At 35.1% G+C, this 27,405-nt stretch overlaps 1 protein-coding gene across 1 annotated transcript in view; it reads right to left on the bottom strand.

Moving 5' to 3' along the window:
- The window catches only part of LOC118709755 (potassium voltage-gated channel subfamily H member 7), a 76,864-nt gene that overhangs the window by 9,379 nt on the left and 40,080 nt on the right, over positions 1–27,405 (bottom strand). Inside the window, exons 5-9 of the mRNA XM_045575493.1 lie at positions 23,409–23,661; positions 20,533–20,738; positions 17,550–17,649; positions 8,843–9,106; positions 3,713–3,881 (exon numbers count right to left, since the gene is read on the bottom strand). Coding sequence (XP_045431449.1) covers positions 3,713–3,881; positions 8,843–9,106; positions 17,550–17,649; positions 20,533–20,738; positions 23,409–23,661 — 992 coding nt within the window. The remainder of the gene's footprint in view (positions 1–3,712; positions 3,882–8,842; positions 9,107–17,549; positions 17,650–20,532; positions 20,739–23,408; positions 23,662–27,405) is intronic.

Below are 27,405 nucleotides of genomic sequence, written 5' to 3'. Positions count from 1 at the left end.
TGCTCCAGCTCTGTGGCTGCTGCCATATTTGTTAGGTTAATTTGCATGGTAACTCCTGATTGGCTGGTGGGCATGGCTTGTGGGCATTGCGGAGGTACAGGCAAATTGCATGTTTTTCTTTTATTAGCTAGGATGGCAGTTGCAAATCCAGTGGATCCTAGATATCTTATCCTTAAAATTTTATACTTTCAGCCATGAGATATATTAAAAACAAATGTTTTTAATAATCTTTGACAATGTTAACCACAACAATTGGTTTACATGGTAAGGCAACTAAGGTGACCTATCAACTTCAGTTCTGAAGAAAAGTCAAATGAAGAAACACAGAATTACATGTATAGCAATAATAGAATTGAAGGCCATTGTTAATCAAATTTTGCCTAAGAGCAAGTCCTGCATCTTTTATTTTGTATAACAAATATAATTTGCACATGTACTGTCTTAGTCTTTACAATGGCATTGCAAATAAGAGTCAAAGGAACTGAAGAGATTTAAATGGCTTGATTCAGTCACCCTGTAAGCAGTTAAGTAGAAGAGTTATTATTACTTTAGGATAACTTAATTACAAGTACTTTGCAAGTATTGTGCTAAAGAACTCACTGCTAGCTCTATGATTCATCCTTTCATTCACTCACATTTTTATTTACTAAACAAATTAAATATGTACTTATGTCTTGGCAGTAAATAAATGGGCTGTTATTTTCTCTCAGTCACAAGAATAGATGTTCAAGTTCATGCCACACACATCAATTCTGTATATGGTATATAGTCTTACATATTTTATAGATAAAATATCAAAGTGGCTTGGCAATATATAGCAGGGAGAGAAAAACATAAATGTATTAAGTAACTAAATGTACTTCTCTATCCAATAAAAATTATTATGATAAGTTCTTACACTTTAATTAGGAATTACTGACTCTAAGTAAATGATCATCTGTTTTAATTTCTCAAAAGTTAACTTGACACTTTGAAATGAGATATGGACCTCAGCACCAGGCTATTTTAAAATCAATTTAAGTTGGTCCGAAGGTTGTGGGTTATTGTTAAGCTGATTAAAATCAATTTAATTTTATGGTAATGTATATGTGTGTGCACACATGATTTAATGTATTGTATTTACTATACTGTTTGAAACTGATGCTAGCATAAAAATTTTAAAAAGCAATGCAAACAATGAACAGAATGGATAAAGCACATAAGAAATACTAATCTGATAGTAAGTATGCAAATAACATGTATATCAGAGGCAAAACTTAGAGGATGTTTTAAATATAGTTAATGTATAACTAAGTAGCAATTAGACATGGGCAGAATTCATAAATGTATTAAATATGTATACAAGTAACCTGTAAAACATGCCAAACATAGAACAGAAATATGATGCAGCAAAGCAGAGTGTAGCTGATACATAGAAAAAGATGGAAAGAACAAATTATTTTCATGTTATCTCTAGGGAGACACTTTCCAACCCCAAATTGCATCACCCATTGGTGATGCAAAGTATAGGTTCATTCTGGCTTCACATATGCTATGCCAGCAGGCTAATTACATGTAAGACACTGGGCTTATATCCCTGTGATAGAGCAAGTGTGTGCCATTGGCACAGGGGATTTTTGTTGTTGTTGTTCTGTGGAACCCAAGTGCAAACTTCAACTCTGGGCCGAGTAACCACACCATCAGCAGGAAGGCTGATGCTACAGATGGGAACATTGGGTAAATCAGGATCCAGGTACTGTGCTTGCACTTCATAGAAATATGTTACTGCATCTGGCTCTTCTCATCTCTCATTGGGTGTTTTAAATTGCTTAAGTAAAACCTGTTGCTATGGGCAGTTAGACAGAAATGAGCAGAGTGAGGATGATGGGCCAGGTGCAGAAACTCACCACTGCAGAAAGCCCCAGATGCTTAGCAAGGGGCAAAACTGGAAAACAAGAATCTCGTCTCCAGAATAACCTTTCCTCCCTGGTATATTACTGGTCATGAGACTTAGAGTCCAGCATGTTTTCTTCCTCTCTAAAGACAACATCTAGGCCTCGGTTGTATTTCAGCTCCAGGCCCAGAAAAGTAGCAAAACCAGACAAGTGATGCCCTGGCTGCCTTAAGACCAGCTACACTGCCTAATGACCCCTTGCCTTGGCACCAACCAATCAGTGGAGACCCTGAAAAAGCAAACCTAGAAAGCTAATGAATAGCTTACTGAGACCCTCCCCTGAGGCCTTCCTTAAGAGTTTTTATTTTATTTTATTTCTTTATTGATTAAGGTGTTACATATGTGTCCTTTACCTGCTCTCCCTACTCCCCATCCCTCCTACTCATGTCCTCACCCCTGTTGTCTGTGTCCATTGGTTAGGGTTATATGCATATGCTTAGAAGTCCTTTGGTTGATCTCTCTCCCTTATCCCCACCCTCTTTTAAAATTTCCACCTGCAAAAGAGTTACATGTGCTCAGGATAAAGGGCCTGGGGCTTGCTCTCCCCTAAAAAAGCATGCCTGTGCCATCTCTTTCCCCCTCTTTCCTCTGAGGCAGGGAAGGGGAAACTTTTTTCTACCAAGAGCCATTTGGATATTTATAACATCATTCCAGGGCCATACAAAATTATCAACTTAAACATTAGCCTGCTATATTTGGTCAAACATTTAAATAACTCACTCCTAATGCCCTGGTAGGTGCCAAACCAAATCATTTCATGAGCCTTATACTTCCCAAGGGCAGGACAATCGCCACCCCTGCAACCAGGGGAGCAATAGGCAGTGGTGACTTGTCCTGGTCTAACCCCCTCAGCCTGTCTCCAAGGCCCTCTTTTCTCTGACTTCTCAGTGAGCCAAAGCAGCCCAGCCTACTCTCTCCCGTTACTCCTTCTATGCCCTTGCTTGTTTCACTGTCCTAAGTTTATTTTTGCTGTGGCCAATAAATTCTTACTTTGCTACAGTTTGTCTTTTGATTGAAATCTTTCCTTCAAGATGCCAAGAAACAAGGTCTCCTAGTCTCCCTGAAAACACTGTGTTTCACTCATGAAGTTTTCCATTTGTGACTCCTAGAATGCCTTGCCTGGTGATATACTTGGAGTCTATGTATAAATCAGTATAAAGTCCCACATGAATCACAACTACAGTAGCTATATCATACTCATTCATTCATTTTTTTCCTGAGTCTTATTAACCAGCTTGTGTTAAAGAGTTCCATCCTTCCCAAAACCTAAATTAATTCCTCATTTAAAAAAAGTATAGATCAAGATTAAAAAAAATGGAGAAGATATGGACTTCAACTCTGTGAGATTTTCAATTTTAAACAAGTTGGCTAAGTAAATGTTTAAATAATTTTGTTGATACTTTTAAAAACATATCATAACACATAATCAAGTTATAGGAAACAACCAACAAGTATAAAAGAAGGATTAAAAGAGGAAGGGTATTTGTGAAATATGAAATATGAAATATTTCCTTAGGCAGCTGGTGTGGGTGATATACTAGCTTTATGGCAAGTAATGAAAAAGTAGGATTTACTCTGCCCGAAGTTTGAAGTGTTCTAAATAAATGCTCTTTGCAACACAGATTAATAATTCTGTCAACTTCTAGTCTTATTTTAAGTCAGTAAATGTAGAAGAAAAATATGAGATTGTGGCACAAGGAATTTGTTACTTACAAGGAGTAAAGCTAGACCCAACGAAGGGCTTGGTTTATATCCTCTTTGCCCTGACATTGCTTATACCTGTTGAGTTGTTCTTGAAGCAAATCCAATCTTTGCTCCACTTCCCCATAAGTGAGGTCACTTTCGGTTTCAGAGATCCCCCAGGCAGTTTGCTGAGGTGCTGAGTGACTAGACTCATCTGCCTGAGTCTGGGCATTTTCTTGCTCCCAGCTTCTCGTGGCAGAGATATCTGTGGGAAATAGCAAGATAGATGTCAACTTCTTGATGTGCCCACTGGCATTGGTAATATAGAGATACCCACAATACAAGCAGGAAGGGATCTTAAAGTTTAATCCAAATTCAGAGATCCAGAGTGACTCAGGGACCTCTCCAGGGACCACAACCAATTGCTAGCACTCCCTGACCCTGCTTGCCACCCCTCTCATCCATTTCCAGATGATTAAAAACAGGTAGCCAGTTTTTAATCTTAAATACAACTTTGCCTTCTGTTTGTACTAAGAGTAAACAGGGATGGCCAACCCAAAGCTGATTGGAGAGCAGTGATTTTGTGCTTTTATGTTTGGGAAGAAGCAGCACCATTTGTTTGTAGTGCTTCACACTTGGGTTTAAGATTTTAGGGCTCTTTACCACAGGACAGTTTGCACTTCACTATTCAGAGTGGGCCCAATAGAGTTGATATTCAAGGGAATTCCTTTAGACCGGCCCAACTCAATGTCAAGCCAAGAAATAATGAGCCATAAATGATGAGAACATTAAGTAAAGGTCCTCTAGTCCCATAACACGCTTTTAAATCTCTGTCTCCTTGTGGCTCATTCTGCACTGTCCCTTAATAGTCACATCAACTCCCAATAGGTTTTTCTGTGTCTCTTGTATTTAAAATATTTTTATGTTACTAAACTTGAACACATATCACCAATCTATTCATGTCCTCTTCAAATGTTCTGTGTATATTATGTGCCATTCTGCTGAATGTAGAGGAATCAAAGATTAAAGAAGACATTGGTCCTGATCCTGAGAAATCCAATTTACCAAACTTTTGGGCATTTTTCATACAGAGATTTGTTTTCTGAGCTTCTTTTAATTTATTGTTTCTTCTACAATCTGTACTTAAAAGTTGTCAATATCTAAGCACAAATATAGTTTTTCCTAATTTTTTGCTTTTGATGACTTTTGCTATGATTTCTTACCCTCTACATTTTACATACCTTAGAGAAGGCTTAAAATGATTAAAATGTTAGAAAATAGCTCAGCTCATTTGGCTCAATAGATAGAGTGTCAGCCTGTGAACTGATGGGTCCAGGTTCGACTCCAGTCAGGGGCACATGCTTGGGCTGTGGGCTCGATCCCCAGTAGGGGCTGTGCAGGAGGCAGCCGATCCATGGTTTCCTCTCATCATTGATGTTTCTCTCTCTCCCTTCCTATCTGAAATCAATAAAAATATATTTAAGAAAAAGGTAGAAAATAAAGCTCATGAAAAAATACTAGTGGAATTGGGAGTTCATTTTACAGGTAAAGTAGGAGGGAAAGATGATCTAAAGCAGATTTTAATTTTCACATTGCAACAGATTTGAATTAGAGGTCGTAATTTTGGTTTTATAGACTTTTTTTTTTTGACAGGGAACTATGATTAAACTCTGCATAAGTTATGTCAAGTTAAGGAATTTATATCCTTGACTGATTAAAAAATAGATGAAAAGTAACTGATTTGGTACAGATTAGCTATAATTTTAGAAATAGGGAACAGAATGTGTAGGACTTTGCAAAATCCCTTCCTTTCTTACAGTTTCTCCAAAATACTGTCAGATAGTTCAAAAGCTTACCTTTCTCCAAGTAGCAGACAAAAGTCCTATATTCTTTTTTTCATGATTTTTCTATCACTATCCTTTTATTACTGAATACACAGAGCTTTCTCTAATAAGGTGCCTACAATTTCCTACAATTTCCACTTCAATTGGCTGAAGCTATAACAAAGGGATTAGTATACTCAAAACAGCTTTGGAAAAATCTCAGGTTAGGGTTGCCTGTTCTATTGAAATAGGTAGCACACCTCAGAGAGCATGCTGTGATTTCCAGAATGGTTTTTCATGATTAAGGCTTCTTTAGCCTCTGGAATCCTGGTGTTTTGTTTTGTTTTTAAAAGTAACAGTATATAATTTACTAAACACCACAAAATGAAAATAAGCATAAAAATATAAAATTCCTGCCCCGCTGATATGGCTCAGTGGTTGAGTATCAACCTATGAACCAGGAGGTCATGGCTTGATTTCTGGTCAGAGCACATGCCTGAACTGCAGGCTAGTTCCCCAATAAGGGGTGTGCAGGAGGCAGCTGATCAATGATTCTCTTTCATCATTGCTGTTTCTCTCACTCTCTCTTTTCCTTCCTCTCTGAAATAAATAAAAACATAATTTTAAAAATACAAAATTCCTGGAGTTTTAACTAATATATCAGATTTTCAGTGAAAAGTATGCCTTATTTTTCACAGGTATGTCACTACTTAAAATAAAAATAGCAAAAATCTAATGTCCAACGGACTAAGTTTTCAATTTTGGAGTAGCAATGTCAGACAAACATTCAGAACACAGATGTTAATGGTCTGTGTTCTGAATATTTATCTCTGTCTGGCTGCTTGCTAGCTGTTTAACCTAGGAATTATTTTAAAAAATAATAAGAACTGATAGAATGAAGTTACTAATTTTGCTTAAAAGTTGTGTGCTGAGAAAGTGTACAGAATTTCTGCCTATGCTTAACAGGTCTCTCATTCTTAAGTCATATATATAAGAAATTTATATTTAAAGAATAATGGTGGATCACATGGAATACGTTATGCAGTATTATATTTTTCTTCAATGTTCAAAGAAAAAAACAAAACAAAACACTGATTATGTCACTTAGAAGAAACAAATAAAATGTAAACTTAAAGACTTCCTTAATAATAATATGTATATATGGCATGCCTGTTTTAGAAGCAATATTTTAAAAAAAGGAGTTCAAGAGGGAAATCCTGCTTAGGGTCTTAATAAAAATGAACATCTTTCTAAATATAGCTTAAAAAAAATCTGCACTCAGTTGCCTTGGAAAATGTTGCTATAGTTGCAAGACACATTCCTGGAAATGGATAAACAGAAAGTAAATTTTCACTTTTTTCTGTATACACATTTTTCCTAGATTCAACTTTTGACCTCAATCTAAGTATGATCAGAGTCTGTTTCTTTTTCTGCTTGTTTGTTTCATTTTAGTTTTGCCTGAAAGGTGCTTTGCAGGACAAATGCCAGGAATGTGAGTGAGGAAAATTTCCTACTAATGAAAAATCTAAAGATTGTAGGGAGTTAATGATTCAAATTGCAGCAGTTACAGGTGCACCCTACATGTTATTCAAATTCTCAAACATCCCGTATTACTTCACCTTAAATAATCATTAGGGAATGAAATTTGCAATGGTTTAATAATTATTTGTTAATCATATTAATTATCTAGGTTAACTGTGTCACACTGATGTTATACAATGTCAATTGTGTTTATTCAATTGACATTTTCAAAGTAGTTATTTACTATTTGAATAAAGATTGCATTATAAATTTTTGAAAATTAAAAACTTACAGATATTAAAATTATTTGTTGGAATACTATCTTATTGTGCATGTAGAATAATTAAAAATAACTGGAAGAAGTAGCAAAGAAAAACATAAGATGAAGGGCATGAGAATTCACTGTCAGCAGAGCTATTATAAAGTTGAATAAAATCCCCCAAATATATCTTCAACAACTTGTCAATTAAGGCTCAAAATCAAGTGGTAAAAATCAAAACACAGGGTGTTTTTTTTTAAAAGTCAGGCCCACATTAGGCTGACTTTTGGGGATAGTAGAGATGGTTCAGTAAGCTCTTCAGAACTTTTGACTTCCACAATACAACCCTTTTCTCTTTTTAGCACTTCCTAAAATTCATTTTCATAAATAACTAAAATGAGGCATTTGGTAATGACATTTAATATTCCATTTTTCTATTGTGATAAATGAAGTACTATTTTCATCCACTTCATCAAGATTTTAAAGTGTCCAGAGAACATATTCTTAGCTTTCTTCAATGTGGGATCATGGCAAAAGCTGATTTGATAAGATAGGGAAAGTAGCAGTGGAAAAATGTAAAGCCTAAATAAAACTTTTATTGTCAAATATAGTCACTGCAAATAATGGTGACACTGATAGATAATATTTACTTTGTCCCATAATTTTGCTATTCTGCCAGTCTGAGAACATCCCATTTTTACCTTATTTCTGTTATATTCTTTTGACTTTGTGCTATGCGATTGATATTTTTACATATATAGGGATATATTCAACGATTAAAGGGTTAGAAAAAATAAAACCTGTGAGAAAATACTAAACCTAATTGGGGATTATATTTCAGAATAGATAATTTAAGCTTGTTATCTTGTTAACCATTAGTTACTTAGGAAATATATTATTCCTGCTTTAAAGATGTGCAAACTGAATTTTAGTGGGGTCTGTCGGTCACTTATCCTAAGTCTAAATGGGAACAAGTGACAGAGTTATGAATGGAACCCAAGTAATCTGAACCACACCTATTTTTGCACCCACTTAATAGATAAATCTAAAAAGATCTGTAAACCTAGCTCTGCTTATTCTAAGCTAATTGTTCTTCCAAGTGATAGTTCTCAAGTTTCTCTGAATTTCCCATTCTTTAGCATCAGATTTGCATTTATTATTACCCTTCTCATGCATATTTTCTGCAGCAAAACCCATATATTTGGGGATTTCTTTTGGTGGAGATGTTAAATAAATATATTCAAATGAGTTGGATCAAGAACATACTTTATTTAGAAGCATTTCACTCATTTTCTCATAATTCCCAGTAAATAGAATTTTTTGGCCCTCACTGTAGTATTATTGCATTGGCCTTTCATGCTATAAGCTATCAGGGTTCTACATGTCATTACATTAAGTCTGACTGGTCATAAAAAACAAAACAAACAAAAAAACCCCTCTCATGCTTGGGTCCAGAATGGTACAAATGATTTGTAGATGATCTGAGATTTGAACTCTTCGCAAATATGTTATGAAATAGCAAAAGATTAGAGAAACATGTGCTAGTACAGTTATTTGTGAAAAATCGTCATTTTATGATGAGCACCAAAGACAGACAACCTGATTCTTGAGAAACTCAGTTACCTTTGCAAGAATGACTTCTTTTATCTATGTGAATTCTTCCTGATGTGGGCACTATTTCTTTAAAATTGAGCCCCGTTGCTTTCCCTATGCCTGGCGGGGAATCTACTATTCCTGAGAAGAGAGGCTTTTGTTCATCGTCAATGGAGGAGATGAAAGATGAAGATCTGCTTTTTTTCTCTTCGGTGTGTTTTTTGGAACTTTGATAATTTCTTATGGTGTCTCCAGAATCTTCAGCATCATTTGTACTGTTTCCTTTCCCAAAATCTATTGAGGAAAGTTATTTTATAGAAGATAATTAAATATGACACTCTATGAACATTACACCACTGATACACCAATGACCTTTTCAATAGTGATGTTCTTTGAATAACTTAATTTCTATAAAATCACCAGAAAAGTTATTCTTTCTCTTTTTTTTCTGTTAAATGTGTAGCTAATTAAGCAGACTTTTTCTTAATTCAAGAAATATTAGATTATCCTAATGAAATACATGTTTCATTTTAAAATTAAAAGATTAGCTGGATAGTAATGTCTTATTTCAGAGAAAAATAACACTATAAGATAACTTGCAGTCTTATGCCAGCTCAACAGTTATTTGTATTCTTGAAATCTGGTGCATTATCTCTTAAGGAAATAAAAAGGGAGGAGAAATGTGTCCCAATTCTAAAATACCAGCATTATGCAACTTGTTGTTTGTTTTAAAATGTCACGCCCTGGCATCTGTAGGACCTTCATACATTGCAAAGGTCCAAACTGGAAGTTATTCTGATAAAGCCTGGAAAGCTGAATTTCAACTGTATATATTAATATAATGGCCTTGGAATTCTGGATAGTTTGTTTGTGTAGCATGTTGCAAAGAATATAAAGCAAAATACAGTAATTAAGGTGAGTTTACCAATTACATTATAGCCAGTAGTGCCTATTAACTGTTTTATGCAGAAATACCAGGATAATTTCAGCCTTTAAGGTTGTGTTAGAACGTTCGTCAGCAAGAAAAACTCAGAGACAAATACCAGAGGTTGTTTCCATTAATTTCCTGGGGAGACAGTATAATTCTCCATCTGGTTACTGTTAATAACTAACCAACATACTCTAGAAGGTATATCACTTTCTAGAAAAATGGTTGAGGCAGTGTCTCCATCTATGCTCTGACTTGTGTGCTTGCTTTGTTTGTTATAGAAGGCCAAAGGAACTGATTTAAGGCCACTCCAGAGAAGCTTCCAATTGTTTTTTAAAATTCCCATATGACATAGAAATTAGAGATTTTTCCCCTTTATTTAAAAAAATCATAATTTAAAATATAAGAAGCCAGAAAGAAACTCAGTGTAAAAATGTATAGAGTTAAAAAGTTAGCCTCGCCGAAACCGGTTTGGCTCAGTGGATAGAGCGTCAGCCTGCAGACTGAAGGGTCTCAGGTTCGATTCTGGTCAAGGGCATGTACCTTGGTTGGGGCATATCCCCAGTGGGGGGTGTGCAAGAGGCAGCTGATCGGTGACTCTCTCTCCTCGATGTTTCCAGCTCTCTATCTCTATCTCTTCCTCTCTGTAAAAAATCAATAAAATATATATTTTTTTAAAAAGTCAGCCTCAAGTAAGCTGCTATTAAGAAGTTAATGTTCTTTCAATGAAAGTTAAATATAACAAAAGGGGATAGCCCAATTTATTGTCCTGAGAATTCACACTGGTACAGTAACTTCATTTTTGCTGAGAAGATCACAGACCTTATGGAGTTCAAGCACTGTAGACATCATTGATCACTCAGTGTCACTTATGCTTCTCTACTCAGCCACTAATCTGATTGTATTTCCATCAGCTCTTCCTACACAAACCCTCTTTCCTCCGGAGACACTGACACAGCCTCTTCAAGCTTCTGAACTTCATTCTTGTCATTTCTTCCTGTTTTCTTTGTTAACTTCTCCCCTCCCGAAAACTGGATCAACTATTCCCCACTTTATGAATATATAATTTTATTCCTCAAGAAATAATAGTTCCCAATTTTATGTTGATAGATGTTTGTTGTTTTTTTTTAAAGGAAAGCTTTACTTTTCTAAATTATCCGCATATCTGCCAAGTGAATTGCATCAGTTTGCTGCTGCTAAGTAAACCTTTGTGCAGTTTGACCACCATGGGGTTTAGAATTAGCTTTTCTTTTAAACACTGTCAGGGTATCTTTCTGGCATAATCAAATGCAAACTGATTTAACTATTCATTCATTTGGCTCTAATCTAAGTATGAAAATGCTAACAGTAATATGTGTATTGAATGTAGCTTAAAAATATTGAATCATTTTGTCTCTTTGGCTTGAGAGGTCTTGGAAGGTCTCTCTTTTAAATCCTCACACATCACCGGTAAAATGTCTTTGTTGGACTTGCTACATGAACCTCAGTCTTTACTAACTTAGGGTCTAAATTTTGGAAGCGTAGGGGCAAATTCATCAGTTAGCATATGTTGTTAAATTGAATTGTAATTTGCTGGTTTCCACTCAGGATAAGTATTCACAAAATGTCGTGAATGAGGGATTATTATTTCGTTCTATAGTGAAATGGAGATTACTTCATGTTCTTGGTATCTAAATCCTTTAGCAAAAAATTCCATGTAAAAGCAGGATCATGAAAGAAGAAGGAAACGTTTGACATCTTTGAATTGCTCCACTACTTAAGGAGAATTACTCCACTTTTATTTCCACGTTCCTTGCCACCTGACCGTCAGCCCAGCTGCCTCCCGGAACGCAGGCCATCTGAGCGGTTTCTTTGAAGCAGCCTGTCTGCAACAACAATTTTCTATTCGCTACCAAATAAATCACAGCTTCATCTTCTATCATTTACAATGAAAGTGGAAATGACAATCTACTTGTGGGTTAAAAATAGAAACTGCTCAGGCTGAGGCTGGAGGTTGGCTGATGGAACACATGAAATTGGGCTGAAATGCATTTTAATGAGCTTCCAGTACCTTTAGATTCTGATGGCTGATTTCATGTCTGCCTTTTCTTAGGTAAAGTGGGTTATTTGTATGGCTATTAAATAGTATTAGGTACCACGTAGAAATATTGTTCTGAGGGCATTAATCGAAAGTGTTCCCCCTTTGCTAGCAATGAGATTGTCTAATCACTTGTTACCATCATTTTGCAAAGAATTTTCTTCCCTGTTTAGTTAAGTCTCAAGGTTGCTTTCTGATTTAGATGATTCAAAACTTTAAAAAAAAAATCTTGTTTCTGCAGGCTGACAGTTCATCTCCTTTCTCTTTCTCATAGAACACAATTTTAAAGCATTTTGTGATTGGTCCTGTGGTGTCTCTCGTGTTCAGAATGACTTGAACAGCACAAAAAAAGTGTCCAGATGAAATCTTTCTCTCAGATTAATTACCATTTTTATATGTCAGACCTAACAGGTAGATCAAATTTTGGACAAAGAGAGACATTTAATGCACTCTCTCAGCATCTAAATTTTAGATTTCTTATTGGTAGCAATTTTGAAAAATTGAGCATTTTTCCAGGCAGATGCATTTTAAAAATTGATTGCACTGGAAAATTGCCCTCTAAAGTATATTGTTTCCTTAGATTTCAAGTACCTTAGTTTCTCTCTAGTTTCAAAGAATGAAAACTAGTATCATTTTTCTATACGAATAAAAGATGAAAAATTTAAAAACATCTTAAAATTAAAATAAAATATACTACTATTGCTGAAATGGATGAGAGATAATAACTATTTGTTATTAGCGAAGATATTTGAGAGATGCCTAAGTATAATACCAATATTTTAAAATGCTTAATTTAATAAAATTATAATTATACTAATGCTTATTCTCCAAAATAAGTTTAACAATGTATATATTTATTCCTTACTTCAATAATTTTCATAGATGTTATTTTATTTTGGAGAAACACTTTCAAAGCATACTGACTTTTGAATGACCCTGTGAAATCATTAAGCCACTATTACAAAAAGAGAAAGATTATTCCTAAATAAATGAAATTCCAGGAATTTCATATGATGAGCTCAAGATATTTCCACTCTCATTTTTTGGGACAGTACATGTTTTCAGCTGTAATATATAGAGAAGTGCCTGCCATTTTTATTAAAAATTATGTGGGGAAGGAAATGAGAGAACTGCAGCCTTTCTTCATTACTGTTATGATGTGTGCATAATATGTCTTGAAATGGGTTCCTGTTTTCAAGGGGATGTGTGATAACATCTCAGTCCAGTGGAAAGAGGATGATGAACATTTTGTTTTACTTTAATTTCCACTCCTTTGGTTGGCAGGGGCACATCGGTAACAGTATTTTGATTATTTCCCCGTTTCTTGGATCTGTTACATTTCTGTTCTCATTTGTTTATTCTCTGACAAATGGTTATTGATTCTCTAAATCAATCACTAGTAACAACTTTGATACTAAATGTTATGTCCCTGGATATTAAATTTACTGAGCAGACTAAAATATTTGGTTATAAAAACGCTATTGGTGAAAAGTGTGTGTGTGTGTGTGTGTGTGTGTGTGTGTGTGTGCGCCATTATACAGGGTAGAGCATACATTCTATTGTATTAATATACTATCTATATTATAAAATGTAAACAATATAAAATTTTAAGATAAATATACCCTGTGACCCAATGGGTCATATTGGCACACTGAGGTATGCACAATCCACTCTAACTTTGTAGACTTCTTAGAGACTATTTTCAACATGTTCTTATTTGGTATACCTCATTTACTTCTATTCTACTCAACCATATTATCAATGCTCATGTCCACTCAATAGGTCTTTGAAGATTTATTTTTATTATTCATTATCTGTAACAGTAGCTTTTTATTTCTATCTCAAGACCTAAAGCACCTCCTGGTACAATGACCCTAGTCTAATTAGGGAGGTCCTGGGCACTTCCATGCCAGAATTTAGGAAAAAAGGAGAACTACTAGATGATACCTTCAAAAAATACAAAGTGTCTGCCCTGGCCAGGTGGCTCAGTTGGTTAGATTATCCTTCTGTACACCAAAGTTTGCACATTCAATTGCTGGACAGGGTACAAATGGGTGGCAACTGACTGATGTTTTTCACATCAATGTTTATTTCTATATTGTTCTATCTGTCTCCCTCTCCCTTCCTCTCTCAAATCAATAAAAATATGTTAAAAAAACGTAATCTTCAGGTGAAGATTAAAAAATATACAAGGGGTCCTAAAATTTAGAACTGAACTTATGGTTTTTTTCTTGTCAGGAAATGCTTTTATTTTTCCAGAAAAATTGTTAAGCTCATAAGGACAAACCACTTTCATCAACATATTCATTTTAAGAGAGAAGAGATTCAATATGCTAAGCTTCTATTTGTTCAATCAACTTGCTGGAGGTTCTGTTTATACCTATTCATTAATATATATATATATATATATATATATATATATATATATAGATATATTGATATATATATTGATATATATACTTTATGTAAGCTCCTTAGCATTATGTGTTAAGCAAGATTGGATGGGGATGGAGAGAGTTGAGGATTGAAGGCCAAACAGTTTCAGTGCTTAGTTGATAGGTATGTAGTGAAGTAGTACAGGACTCACTCTCTGTCAGTTTCCAATGCCCAACATGTGTTCTTACCTCTGGTTTTTGATGCTTATCCTGACCAACTCAGTCAGTGTTCTTTGATGTCTGCTTTCAAGGTATTGTTTCACATGGGCAGTAAACTAACTCTAAAATAATCAATGCTTTTCATAGGTAGCTTTCAATTTGTGTAGCCCCATATCACTTAGCATCAATTATTTTCTGAAAGTTTTATATACTTATAGTATGTTTTACCTTAGATATTGATTGTACATCAAGAAGTGTAGAATGGATGATCACCTTCAAAGCATTAGATTGGGTGACAAGGACTAAATTACTTTCAGCAACTTTTATACTTGTCTACAGTAGCATGGAATCCTGAAGACTAGACTAGGCTCTCAGGCTCTGGATAAGTAAAATTCACTATGTTTTCATATTAGCCAAATTGTGCTTACTCACTAAAACATCAGGAAATGTCAGAGAGCTACTGGAAGCCAGGCAAAACCCTTACTATCTACATTTTGTACAAAATAATGTCATAGACTAAGTCTGTGATTAGGAAAAAAGTTTTTAGGATCAACAGAAATGTCTAGTTGCATGCGCACAGTGTAAATTGTGCAAATTTTCAGAATATGGAATCAAAACAAGATTAAGAGGAGGTTTAATAAATTTTCAACTCTTTGGGGTTCATTATAATATGAAAAACATTATCAAGCTGCTCTTCATTTCCAGCAAGATCAAAACAAGAGATGAACTTCAGGATAAAGAATTTAGATTAAGTCTATAGAAGAGCAACTTGACAGTAATGGTTCTGATTTTAGAGAAAGTCAACAAGAGAAGAATGAAGGATATTGAAGAAATAAATTGTCACCTATTTGTGAGTGATTTATTATTCTGTAATCAGCCACAAGATCCAACAATTATCTCAATTCAACAAATATTTATCAATTCTTTTTTGCTAAAGAACTTATAGCTGGGTAGAGAAAGAGGACAGATATACCAATAACTACTGTACAGGGCAGTTTTTAGCAATATACAAGAGGCAAGTGCCTTGGGAATTCTTAAGAGAAAGAATAATTATATATTTGTGGAAATCAAGAAAGAATTTATGTTGAATATGTCTTTAGAGGTCAACTGAAAAAAATGTAATGTTAGTAGATGAAAAAGTGTGTGTTGTGGCTGCAGGTGTGTGTGTTTGAGGACAGGGAGGAAAAGTCCAATTAAGATAATAATATAGGCAAAAACACAGAAACAATTTAGATGGACAAGAGGGCAGTTTAGTTCACTTAAAATATAGAGCTAATTTATGCTAGTAGATGAACTCCCCTTGAGCGAGAATTCAGAGAAAAGAGGGCCAAGAAAAGAACTTGGATTAAGAAAGCAAAAGGAGGAAGAGAATCAAAAGGAAGATGCATAAATTTTATTGATTCATTAATTTTTTTCAACAAGTATTTGTTGAACTCTTATTGTGTGGCAAGCACTGAAAGGTGATTAAGTATTTACCACCTTCATGGGGCTTATGATCTAGTGGCACACAATATCTATGAAATAACAATGCAGATAAACAAAGTACAACTGAAATGTTGCAAAAGAGAAGAGCTGATTGTGGAAGGCCAGGTTAAGTAGTGATAGAATGGGTGGTATCAGATAAGACTGAAGAAGTAGACATAGACCACCTATTAAGAATTTAGGAAATGTGAAGGCCTCAGAGGGCTTTAAATAAGTGGGTGACATAAACTTAACTACATTTAGAAAAAAGTTTACCAGTTGTCCAGTGTGGAGAATAAATCAGAGGGAATCAAGGTAAATTGGGATGCCATTTTAGTATTGCAGGTGACTGATTATGATATTTTGAATTGGAGTTGTGGCCATGAAGATGGAAAGAAGTAAACCAAAAAGGACCTAGTTCGATGACTAAATGGAGATGTATTGGAGGTAGCAATAATTAGACTTGTTGCCAGAGCTTATGGAGAGGTTGGGAGAAGGGGCATAGATGGCCACTTGGCTGTGCAGTGGATTGAATGGTAGTGCCATTGAAAGACATAGCAACTGATGGAGAGACAGGTTTCCAGGGGGACATTGTGAGTTCAGTTTAGGAAATCTTGAGTTTGAGCTGCCTTTGAGCTCTCAAGTTGATGGTTTAATAAGCAGTTGGGTATATGAAGTTGAAGCTTAGATGGTCCTGGATTAAATATGCACACTTCTTATGTGAGAATATCATAAAACTGTAAGCATAAAAATAGAATTAGAAGAAAAGAGGGCCCAGGACCATGCCTTGAGGAACTCTAATAACTAATGGACGAGTTTAAAATATAACAATTTTGTGACAATTCTCAAAGAATTACTGAGAGGAGGAGGAAAACAGGAGGAGTGCAGAGTCACAGATGCCAAGAGAGAAATACATAAGAAGAAGAAGAAGGGAATTGGTTCACAGTGATTCTTTCGAGCGGCCAAATAAGGTGAAGACTGGAACGTGTGATGGATCAGAAAAGCCTTCTCCCATCTGCCCAGGCTCAATTAGATACAAGTATCCTCATTTGGCTTCCCACTGAGGTTTGTGAACTCTGGGTACAGCACCTCATATTTATATTTGAAATAATAGAGGGTTTATCATCTTTCTTTGGAGGACAAGGGCTATTTTGCACCATTTGTTTCTCAGAGATGGAGTAGCTCCTTAAAAATATGAAATGTTAAATGTATATTTGTTGTATTTTTGAGTAAAACGTAAAGAGTAGTTGAAAGGACAGAAAATTCTTGACAGGACAAAGAATGGCAAGTACCTCAGAGAATACCATCTTCTTGCATGTCCTGCATGTGTTGGGACTAAACACTGAGTCTGTAAGAAGAGTCTTCTCCCCAGAACACTCTGTTCAGAATTCTGAGGCATAGTTATTCAGCTGTTATTAATTGGCTTCTTTAAAAACAAACAAACACACTCTATTTCTCTACTTGTGATGTTTTTGTAGATACTAGTATCAGATGGCTTTGTTGAATGACATTGCTGAGAGCTGTCAATCAGGAACCATATCATTAGCTACTGAATAAAAGCAAAGAATTTGCCTTTCTAAAACCTAAAAAAAAGTTTCCCCTTGACATCAGCAATTAAGTAAAAAGAGCTAATAACCACATGCTCTACAGTTGAACTTTATAAATAGAATGAATTACCTGTCTCTCCTTCACTATCAAATGATAAATTCCTTCTTCGTAGTTTACAGTTGTCTCCTTCAGAGTCATTCATGGACTGTGATCGTAGTAAGAGATCAGTCTTTGTTAATAGAGCATAAGATAAAATAGAAGATTACTCAATTTAAACAATTATTATCAGTAAACTGTTCACTATTTCATATGATTTCAACCATTGTGAGACTTAATTATTAGTCTGTAGGCAAATAGCCATGATGCTTTGCTTAATGATTGTCTTTAAATTATAAAGTAAACTGACAGAATCATTTTAATCACTTCCCATTTCCATCATATTCAAAATTATAGTTTTAGAATTTATCAGAAATGTTTGGGGATGATCCTGACAACATTTAGAGACTATGTTCCTTTACGTGAAATGTCTTTTATATAACTTGGTAAAGTTAAAATAAAACAACAACAGTTTTTAAAATCCTTGCAGAATGTGTATTACTTCAGAAAAAAACAAAGAATGAACTAATTTTAATTAGTTGTGCTGTTTAAATTGCATGGTAATGATTAGAAGGTGGTATAGTTACACAATGGAATACTGCTCAGCCACAAAAAAAAAAGAAAAGAAAATCTTACCCTTTTTGATATCATGGAGTAAAATAAACCAGTCAGAGAAAGACAAGTACTATCTGATTTCACTTATATGTGAAATCTAGTACCATAGTGACCTTAAAAATCAAGCTAAAAAGTTTTTGCATAGCAAAGAAATTCATCAAGAAAATGAAAAAAAAAACAACAACAAACACACTGAATAGGAGAACATATTCACCAAAAATACATTCTATAAGGGGTTAATAGCTAAAATTGATAAATAACTTATACAACTTAACCCCAAGAAAACAAACAATCCAATTATAAAATGGACAGAGGACCTGAAAAGATAATTCCACAAAGAGGACATACTGATAACCAATATATATACTATATAAAAATATGCTCAGTGTTACTAATTGTCAGAGAAATGCAAATTAAAACTACAATGAGATATCACCTCACATTTTTCAGAATAGCTATCATCAATAAATCAATAAACAACAAATGTTGACAAGGATTGAAGAAAATGAAACCCTTGTGCACTATTGGTGGGATTGCAAATTGGTGTAGCAACTATAGAAACAGTATAGGGGTTTTTCAAAAGACTAAAAATAAAATAACCTTATGACCCACCAATTATGCTTCTGGGTTATATGTTCAAAGAAATCCAAAGCACTAATTAGAAAACATATACACCACCCTACTTTTATTGGAGTGTTATTCACAATAGTCAAGATATAGAAGCAAACCAAGTACCCATTAATGGACAAATGGATAAATAAGTGGTGGGTCTGGATGGTGTGGCTCAATGGTTGAGCATCTACCTATGCACTAGGAGGTCACTGGTTCAATTCCCAGTCAGGACACATGCCCAGGCTTCGGGCTCAATCCCCAGTAGGGGGCGTGCAGGAGGCATCAGATCAACATTGATGTTTCTCTCACTGATGTTTCTGTCTCTCTCCTCCTTTCCTCTCTCTCTAAAATCAATAAAAACATATATATATTTTTTAAAAAGTGGTGGTACATATGTACAATGGAATGATACTAGGCCATAGAAAGAATCTTACTATTTGGGACAATATGGATGAACTTAGAGGGTATTATGCTAAGTAAAATAAGCCAGTCAGAGAAAGACTTATACTTTCACCTATATGTAGAATCTAAAGAACAAAATAAACAAACAGAACACAAACAGACTCAGATATAGAGAAAAAACAGGGTTGCTAGATGAGAAGAGGGTTGGGTATTCCAATGGAAAAGGTATAGGGAGCTAGAAGTACAAAACAGTGAAAAAGGAAAAGGTATGTAATGTACAGTATAAGAATTATAGTCATTGATATTGTGATAACTATGCATGGTGCCAGGTAGGTACTAGAATTATCAGGAGGATCACTTTGTAAATTGTATAATTATCTAAACATTATGCTGTATACCTGAAACTAAAAATGAAATAATATTGAATGTCAACTGTACTTTAAACATTTTTAGGTCTCTCACAGAACATGGGAAGGACTGAAACTCCAGGAAGAATTAAGTCTATCATCTTTTACCGAACTATTGACTTGAGAATCTTTATTTCTAGAGAGTATTTAGTTAGCATTAAAATACATTAGCAAGTTTCCAAAGCCCAACATTTTATTTCTGGCAAAAAAAAAAAAGAATATTTAGAACAGGAGTTTTTTTGTTTGTTTGTTTTTGTTTTTGTTTTGGAGAGGGGAGGAGGATGGAGGAATAACTTAATAATAAATTGTGGGCTGCTATATAAATTCTATATTTTAAAACAGTGGTAGATCATAAGGATATATGTTCATAGTGGAGGAGACTGAGAGATATAAAACTTATTTTAAAAGATTTTATGTAAAATCATTTAAAATATTTTTACTACACTATATGCTATTCATTTGAAGCACTAATTTTGATGCAGGTATAAACCTGATTAATTTTTACCTATGTGATTTGGAAATTGTGTTAAATATGGATATAAAGTAAAATAAGTTTACTTTTTATAAAAAAGACATTACTAACCAATGCCTGTTGTAAATAATAGCTGAGAGAATATTTAACCTCTATATAAGATAAATTTGGTTAGAGAATTTTCAATACTCTAGAATCACCCATTTCTTACAAATAGTTGTCCAATATAAGCCAAAGCTATTTTATATCAAGTATGTCACCTAAGAGTTCCTAAGAGGTCAGATTTAATTGACCTACGTAGAGTTATTTAATCTATTTGAAAGTAATTAGGCTAAATTCATTCCCTATAATTTAGAAATTCAGTATTAAGTTGGCTTTTCCTTCCAAATATTCAGAATTGGTAAAGTTTTGTTACATATTTTGCTTGACCTTTCAGAGGTATTTGAGCAGTCCAAGAATAAAATGAAATGTCAAAAGCACAAGAAATAAGCACACAGTTCACATATACCTTTGCACTCTCATGTCTTAGGTTGAAGGTCAACTCTAGGTTTGTGAGAAAGTGATCAGAAAACTCAGGATACATATCCAGAACCTCTAACAAGTCTTCTCTCTGGATCTTATGCAAATCACAGTATGTGAGAGCTCTTACATCTGCGTTAGACTTTCCAGGTTTGGCGTAAAGATGAACCATTTCTCCAAATATATCGTTTTTCCCTTTAAAAAAGAAAAAAAAAACATGAATTAAAGAAATCTGAATTTAATGTTTTTTGTTTGTTTGTGTTTGTAAAAGTAGAAGAGAACCACGGACTAATCTCTGAATTAAAGATTTCAAATATGAAACCCCATGGCCAACAGACTCTTGGGTAGTCACCTCATAGTAACTACTTAGTTTGCTGAGTAGAATTTGCCTCTTAGTGCATTGGTCCTAGTATAAACCCAATTACTTTCTTGTTTTGATTCTTTGGCTAAACAACTAGGAAGTAGCAAATATGGCCTTAGTCTGCTATCCCCTCATTGCTAAAAAACTCCTTGCCATATAGATGTGGTTTGATTTTGTCAATGCAGAAATATGAGTACAGCTGTGTGAGTCTGACTCATGAACTTTCTATCTGAGGGTGGTCTCTGCAGGAGATGCCAAGCATGGGGTTATGGTGGAACACTTTCCCACTTAAAGGACTAGGGGTACAATTTGAACATACCCTGTTTCCTTTAGTAACCACTTTTGGATTTGGCTTTAATGAATTTATCCCATTGTTTAATAATCTAGTTACATTTTCTCAACATACACAGACATACTTTCTTACCACATGGCCTTTATTCTAAAAGTGTGCCCTTGCAGTCTTGCTAAACCTGGAGTTAATTTAGTGTCTGGCGTCCAATGGGCCTTCCCCATCTCCTTCCTTGCCACCTGCTCAATGGTGAGGCTGATAATGACAGCAGCAACAAATGTTCACTGAAGACTAAGTAGGTGCCAGGCACTGTGTCAATGTTTAGGTGTATTATTTAAATAAATACCCCAAATAACCTCATAAAAAATTGCTGACAAAACTGGTTTGGCTCAGTGGATAGAGCATTGGCCTGCAGACTGAAAGGTCCCCGGTTCAATTCTGGTCAAGGGCATGTACCCTGGTTGCGGGCACATCCCCAGTAGGGAGTGTGCAGGAGGCAGCTGATCGATGTTTCTCTCTCATCGATGTTTCTAACTCTCTATCCCTCTCTCTTCCTCTCTCTAAAAAAATCAATAAAATATATTTTAAAAAAGAAATTGCTAATTATTATCCAACTTTTATGAATATGGAAAGAGAAATAGAATTCAATTGATTAGGTCAAGGTGACCTACTTAGATGGGTAAAGGGAGGGAGAGAGTAACTATGAATAAATCCATGCATTCTGACTCCAATCAAAACCTTTACACACCACTTGTGTTTAAATTCCCTGCAATATTTTGCATGAATGCTGTGGCCACTCAGTTTTTTCTGTTTCTGAATGTCAAGACACTTAAAAAATTGTGCCTGAGAAATATGTACTAAGTAACCATTGAAAGGTTATTGATTACATGACTTTTAAAGACCATCAAAGGAAGTGTAAAATAGTACTTGCTTACATATATCCTGAAGCTTCTTTTCATAATTAGATAAAAACCTCCTTGGATCTGTTAACCTTTTTTCTTAAATATAATTGTATTGATTTCAGAGAGGAAGGGAAAGGGAGAGATGAAAACATAAGTGATGTGAGAGAATCATTGATTGGCCGCCTTCTGCACACCACACACTGGGGATTAAGCCACAACCTGGCATGTGCCCTGATGGGAATGAACTGTAAATTCCTGGTTCATAGGTCGACGCTCAACCACTGAGCCATGGCAGCTGGGCTGTTAACTTCATTTTTGTTAGACAAGTTCATATATACCTAACCATGGAAACCATCAAAGTCCTAAATATTAAAACAATAAAGTTGAAACAATAAAGTCCTAAATATTAAAAATATGCTGGAGTCTTCTTACCTTAAATGTGAATTGAGTGAGAAAAATCAGATCCCATATCTTTATAGTAAAAAATGACATTAGATCAAATACATTAACTTTAAGTAATCTTAGCTTTTAAAAAATAGAATGAACAATCACAACTTGTGAAGACTTCAGGTGGATTTGGAGACAGAAAAGGAGAATCTTCAGATTCTTTACAGTTTTGGTACTTAAGTATAGGCATTATCAAAGAAAATCCCACAACTAAATCCAGCCTGGACTTTGTATTTCAATTAGCTTAAATTACTGTGAATGAGCAAAAAGTAAGCCAGTCAGCATGCACACCCTAGCTATGTTCACCCTGATTTAATATATTTTTTAAGAGACCAATTGGATAGATGACTCTCTTTAGCACCCAAACCAGTTTATTGCTAATTATAATATCCTCACTGCAAGGTTATAGCTCTTGTAATCCCATTGGATGACACACAGTAGGTTCAAGTGCATGGCAAATAGGTGAAATACATCAGAACATAAACCCAGTTGTACAGGGCACTGGCACATTCTAGCCACTATACTTACAATATGTACATTTTATTTAAGGGGTAAAAGGACCAAGCATAAATCCAAGTCTTCTAAGATGAAAATAATACTGACTACTTTTGTATATTGGCCATCAAATGCTTACTCAGCTGCCAAGGACAAGAGCGTCATGGGACAGTTTACACATCAGAGGAAAAGTGAGAGTCAAGAGAGGTTAATTTGATTTGAATTGAGTGGAAATGAAGCTTTAAAATTACCCATCAGTCTTAAGTTATACTCATGAATAAATAAAATCAGTCCTTTTTTTCTGTAATTTTAAACTCCGCATAGCACCAGCTTGTAACTGACTTTGTCCCCATCCAATTCCAAACACTCACCCAGAATGGCTACTACAATGTCATCTTTGAGGATTTCAATGGAGCCTCTGGATAAGAAATAAAGTGCAGTGAGGACATCCCCACAGTGCACCAGAGTGTCTCCCGGAGGTGCATGGGTGGTCTTAAACTTCATTGCCAAAGCTCGAAGGCAACCTTTGCTTGCTCCCCGAAAGGCTTTGCAGTTTTGTAGCAAAGTCTGGTTGAGATGTAGACAAATGTCAGCTTGTAAACATTCTGGAAAACCCTTGAGGACCTGAAGAGAAAAAGCAAAGAGTTTCATACCACAGCACACAGGGCATCTCCACCTGCAATAAAATATATTTCTTGCTCACAGAACCGCAGGCTTGATAATTGTCACACAGGGCCTCTCACAATCCTTCTACCTCGCCTGCCTTAATGAATACTTGGTTTGCTAAACATGTTAAAATTTTAACTAAAATACTTGTTCTCTGAATTAACTGCAGGCATTCAGATTCAACACAAATGTTATCTCGTTAAAATGTAATGCCTACAACGTTTCACACTGCTTCTCATTCCCTGCCTTCTGTTCTTTAACATCATGCTGTGCACAGATATAATACAATGTGACAATAAGACATAATTAATGAAAGGCAGTACAATTAGAAAGACAATTTTGTGAAGGAATCTCAAGTCAATTTGGATTGCTATCTCTGGCATATGTGTCTTAGTTATAATTAGTAAAAATACAATTCTGAAATAGCCATTGTAGTTGCAAAGGTCATATACCAGAGTGCTGTTAGTTAACAGAACTAAGAATATTTTTGTTTCATATGCACATTATTAAATACTAAATATTGTGGCAAGCACTGAAAATAGAGAACAAGAACAGAAATTATACTTTTAATGTCTAGTTTAGTTTTTAGAATTGGAAATTGTGCCAGAATTTACAATGCATACATAAACCAGTGCAACTATTTTGACAACCTATTCAGTGACTAATTTAAAACTTGTAGAAAACATAAATAATAGTTTGTGACAAGTGCTACTCAATTTAAATGGAATAAAATTGTATGCTATTTTATAGAATTCCCCGTATCCAGTGGGAAAAGGCACTCAATGTTTGCTTCTCTGCATGTATTTAACTATTTGGGGTGTCATATATAGACTTTAATTCTAATGTTGGCTTTCAGTAAAAATAAATCCATTAATATACGTTTTGGGGGTAAGAGGGAGAAGACATCATATAGTTCCCAATAATGCAATTTTAGAATTTCCTACCTTTTTGGGTTAACCTATTGCTGTCTATATAGTTAAAAGTAATCATGAATTATTTGTATAGATAATTCAAATATATGTGGCCCATGAAGGAACTTCAAATTAGATTATATTATACAATTATTATTACTTTAAATATTAAAACAGCCACAGGGACCCTGGTTCAGTAAAGCCCTGTGTGATGCAAATGGTCAGACTGGCTGTGATTATGGTGCAAACAGATCAAAGAGAGAATCAATGAGACATCTGAAACACAACCACTATTTCCAATCTTGTCTCCTTTACTGTAAGGTCCCCCACAGAAATGGGTCAGGGCTCTTTAAAAGAAAACCCAGAGAATATGAGTTCTGGTCATGATTTTGCCACAGGATGATGCTTGTGCAAGTCACTTCATCCATCTGTGCTTCTTTGCCAGAGAATAAGAATATATTGAACATTGTCCTGCGTGCCCATTGTCTGACACTGCTCACTCCGCTCTGCACAGCTGTAGGAACTCAGTCTTTTATGCTGAAATTTCCGTGTTACCTGGCTCAGACCCAAAAAGAACGGAGCCTTCTTCATTTGAAACCGCTTCCCTTACCTATAGCTTTCAGGCTTCGTCTACATACGTAGACTCCTGACAGGTTTCCTACTTGGATTTCTATATGGAACTTGCCTAGTTTTTGCCCATTCCTGCCTTTGGAGCTGGAGGCTCTTTTCCCACTGGGACCCAACAGCCCAGCTCCTCTCAACCTTCTAGGTCGCCGATCCCCTCTACCTGTTGAAACTATTACATTGGATTCCTTGGCAAGTGATGCTAGACTGGAATGAAGATAGGTTCAGACACTGTTTTCTGAAATGGGCCACTTTATTGGGGAGTGTTGTAGTAGGAAAAAAAAACACAAAAAAACAAACAAAAAAACAACCCAGTTCACTGGCCTCTGCATATGATGTTACTACTTTCCTCCCTGAAGTTGAGACCTCGGCATACTCTTAGATGCCCCCATACAGATAAAACTGTAAAGAGCAGTACAGCAAGTAACAAATTAGATATGCCTATTTTCCTCTTAATATTTGGCTATAATAAAGTACAACAAGGCGTTTTATATTTCATGTAAATAGGGGAGATATTACTACCATTATAGTAGTTGAAATGAGAATGCTGAACCTGTAGCTGCTATTTCTGGCATTTTCATGAAATTTCTGTTATACTTTCTGAATATAGCTTGGGTATAGAAGAAACAATTATGTACATGAATACATATACACCCATGCTTTGATTTGGAAGGTGCAGATGAGATAGAGGTAGGGGATATTCATTTCTCCGAGTGTGTTTTATGAGCTATAGAATCAGATACATGAAGTTCCAATTTCATCACTTACTATTTGTGATATTGGTTTTTCCTACTATAAAATTAATATTTACTTGACAGAGTTATGCTCACAATTAAATGCAATAATGTGTGTAAATTTTATGTATTGTAAATGTTCAATAGACATTTCACTTCTGAGCCTTTACTTCTTACTTCCTCCCTTCTTTTCTCCCTTTTTTGGTCTTAACTATTTATTGTTGCTGAAGAACTGGTATGTTCTCTTTAGCTCAAAATTGAGAGATATGATCCCATTGTATTATTTTCTTTGGTCTCTGGTAAATAAGAAATTCCCCACTAAATTTTGTGCTCCTTTTCCTCAACAGAATTTAAGAATCCTTTGTCCTCTCATTTCTCTAACTTTTGTTCCCTGTTTCTGAATTGTGTTAAATATTTTGGCTTACTTGCACTTAAGTTTTCACTGCAAGTTGTCTTACTTTCTTTTTCAAAGTAGAAAGTTAGTAAAATCAATTTACAAGTGTGATCTTGGAATTTCAGTATTCTGATAATCACTCACAAATACTTAAAGGGAACTTGGGAAAGTTTTTCAACATCATTCTCTTCTCAACTGTCTTTTATAAATGTTGCCATCTCATAACAGTCATCTTATTAGAAGTGAGACTGGTTGGAAAGAATGATCTCCAAGTATTCCATGGAGAAGCCTTTATTTGCACGGGAAGAGGATCATAGATCTTGGCATGAAAGATTTGTGTAGATTAAGTTATTTTTCTGTGGTATTAGCTAGCCCTTACCTGATTTTCTTAAGTCAGTTACATAGATCAAATAAAACTCAATATAAGTTAGTATTCTTTAATTAAAAATCTTCCTACCCCAGAACATTGGATGTCCTAAATAAGCCAGCAGCTTGCTTTGGAATCTGAGTTATGCCTAAGAAAAGGCAACTTTTAGTCATTTTATATTATTGATTTTTAAAGGGGGGGGGGAAGGGAGAGGGATAGAAAGAGAAACATAGATGTGAGCTTAACATCAATTGGCTGCCTACTGCACTCAACACAAGCATGTGCTCTGACTGAATCAAAGTGGCAATCTTTTGGTGCACAGGATGACGCCCAACCAACTGAGCCACACAGGTCAGGGCTAAGTAAAGGTGTTTTTTTCTTTTCTTTCTTTTTATTTATTTTTTATTTTTTATAAAGGAGAGTTAGAGGAGAGGGAGATGGAATGGAATGGAGGTAGAAGAACACTGAAAAAGAGTTGGAAGAAAAGGGAAGTTTTACATATATATTTCTCTACGGAACCCCATTCTTTTGGTCCCAACCTTTCTTCCTTCCTACTCATGCTACTTTTTTTTTTTTTTTTTTTTTTTTTTTTTGTGAGGTTTAGTTCCTCTGATGAATTACCTGACTGGGAACTTTCCTAAAATAGCACTCAGATATTAGCATATTACCATG

Source organism: Pipistrellus kuhlii, unplaced genomic scaffold (assembly GCF_014108245.1).
Source record: "Pipistrellus kuhlii isolate mPipKuh1 unplaced genomic scaffold, mPipKuh1.p scaffold_m20_p_7, whole genome shotgun sequence".
In the NCBI taxonomy this organism is placed as follows: domain Eukaryota; kingdom Metazoa; phylum Chordata; class Mammalia; order Chiroptera; family Vespertilionidae; genus Pipistrellus; species Pipistrellus kuhlii.
Note: the sequence above shows the minus strand (reverse complement) of the source record. Positions and strands in the feature narration are given on the sequence as shown.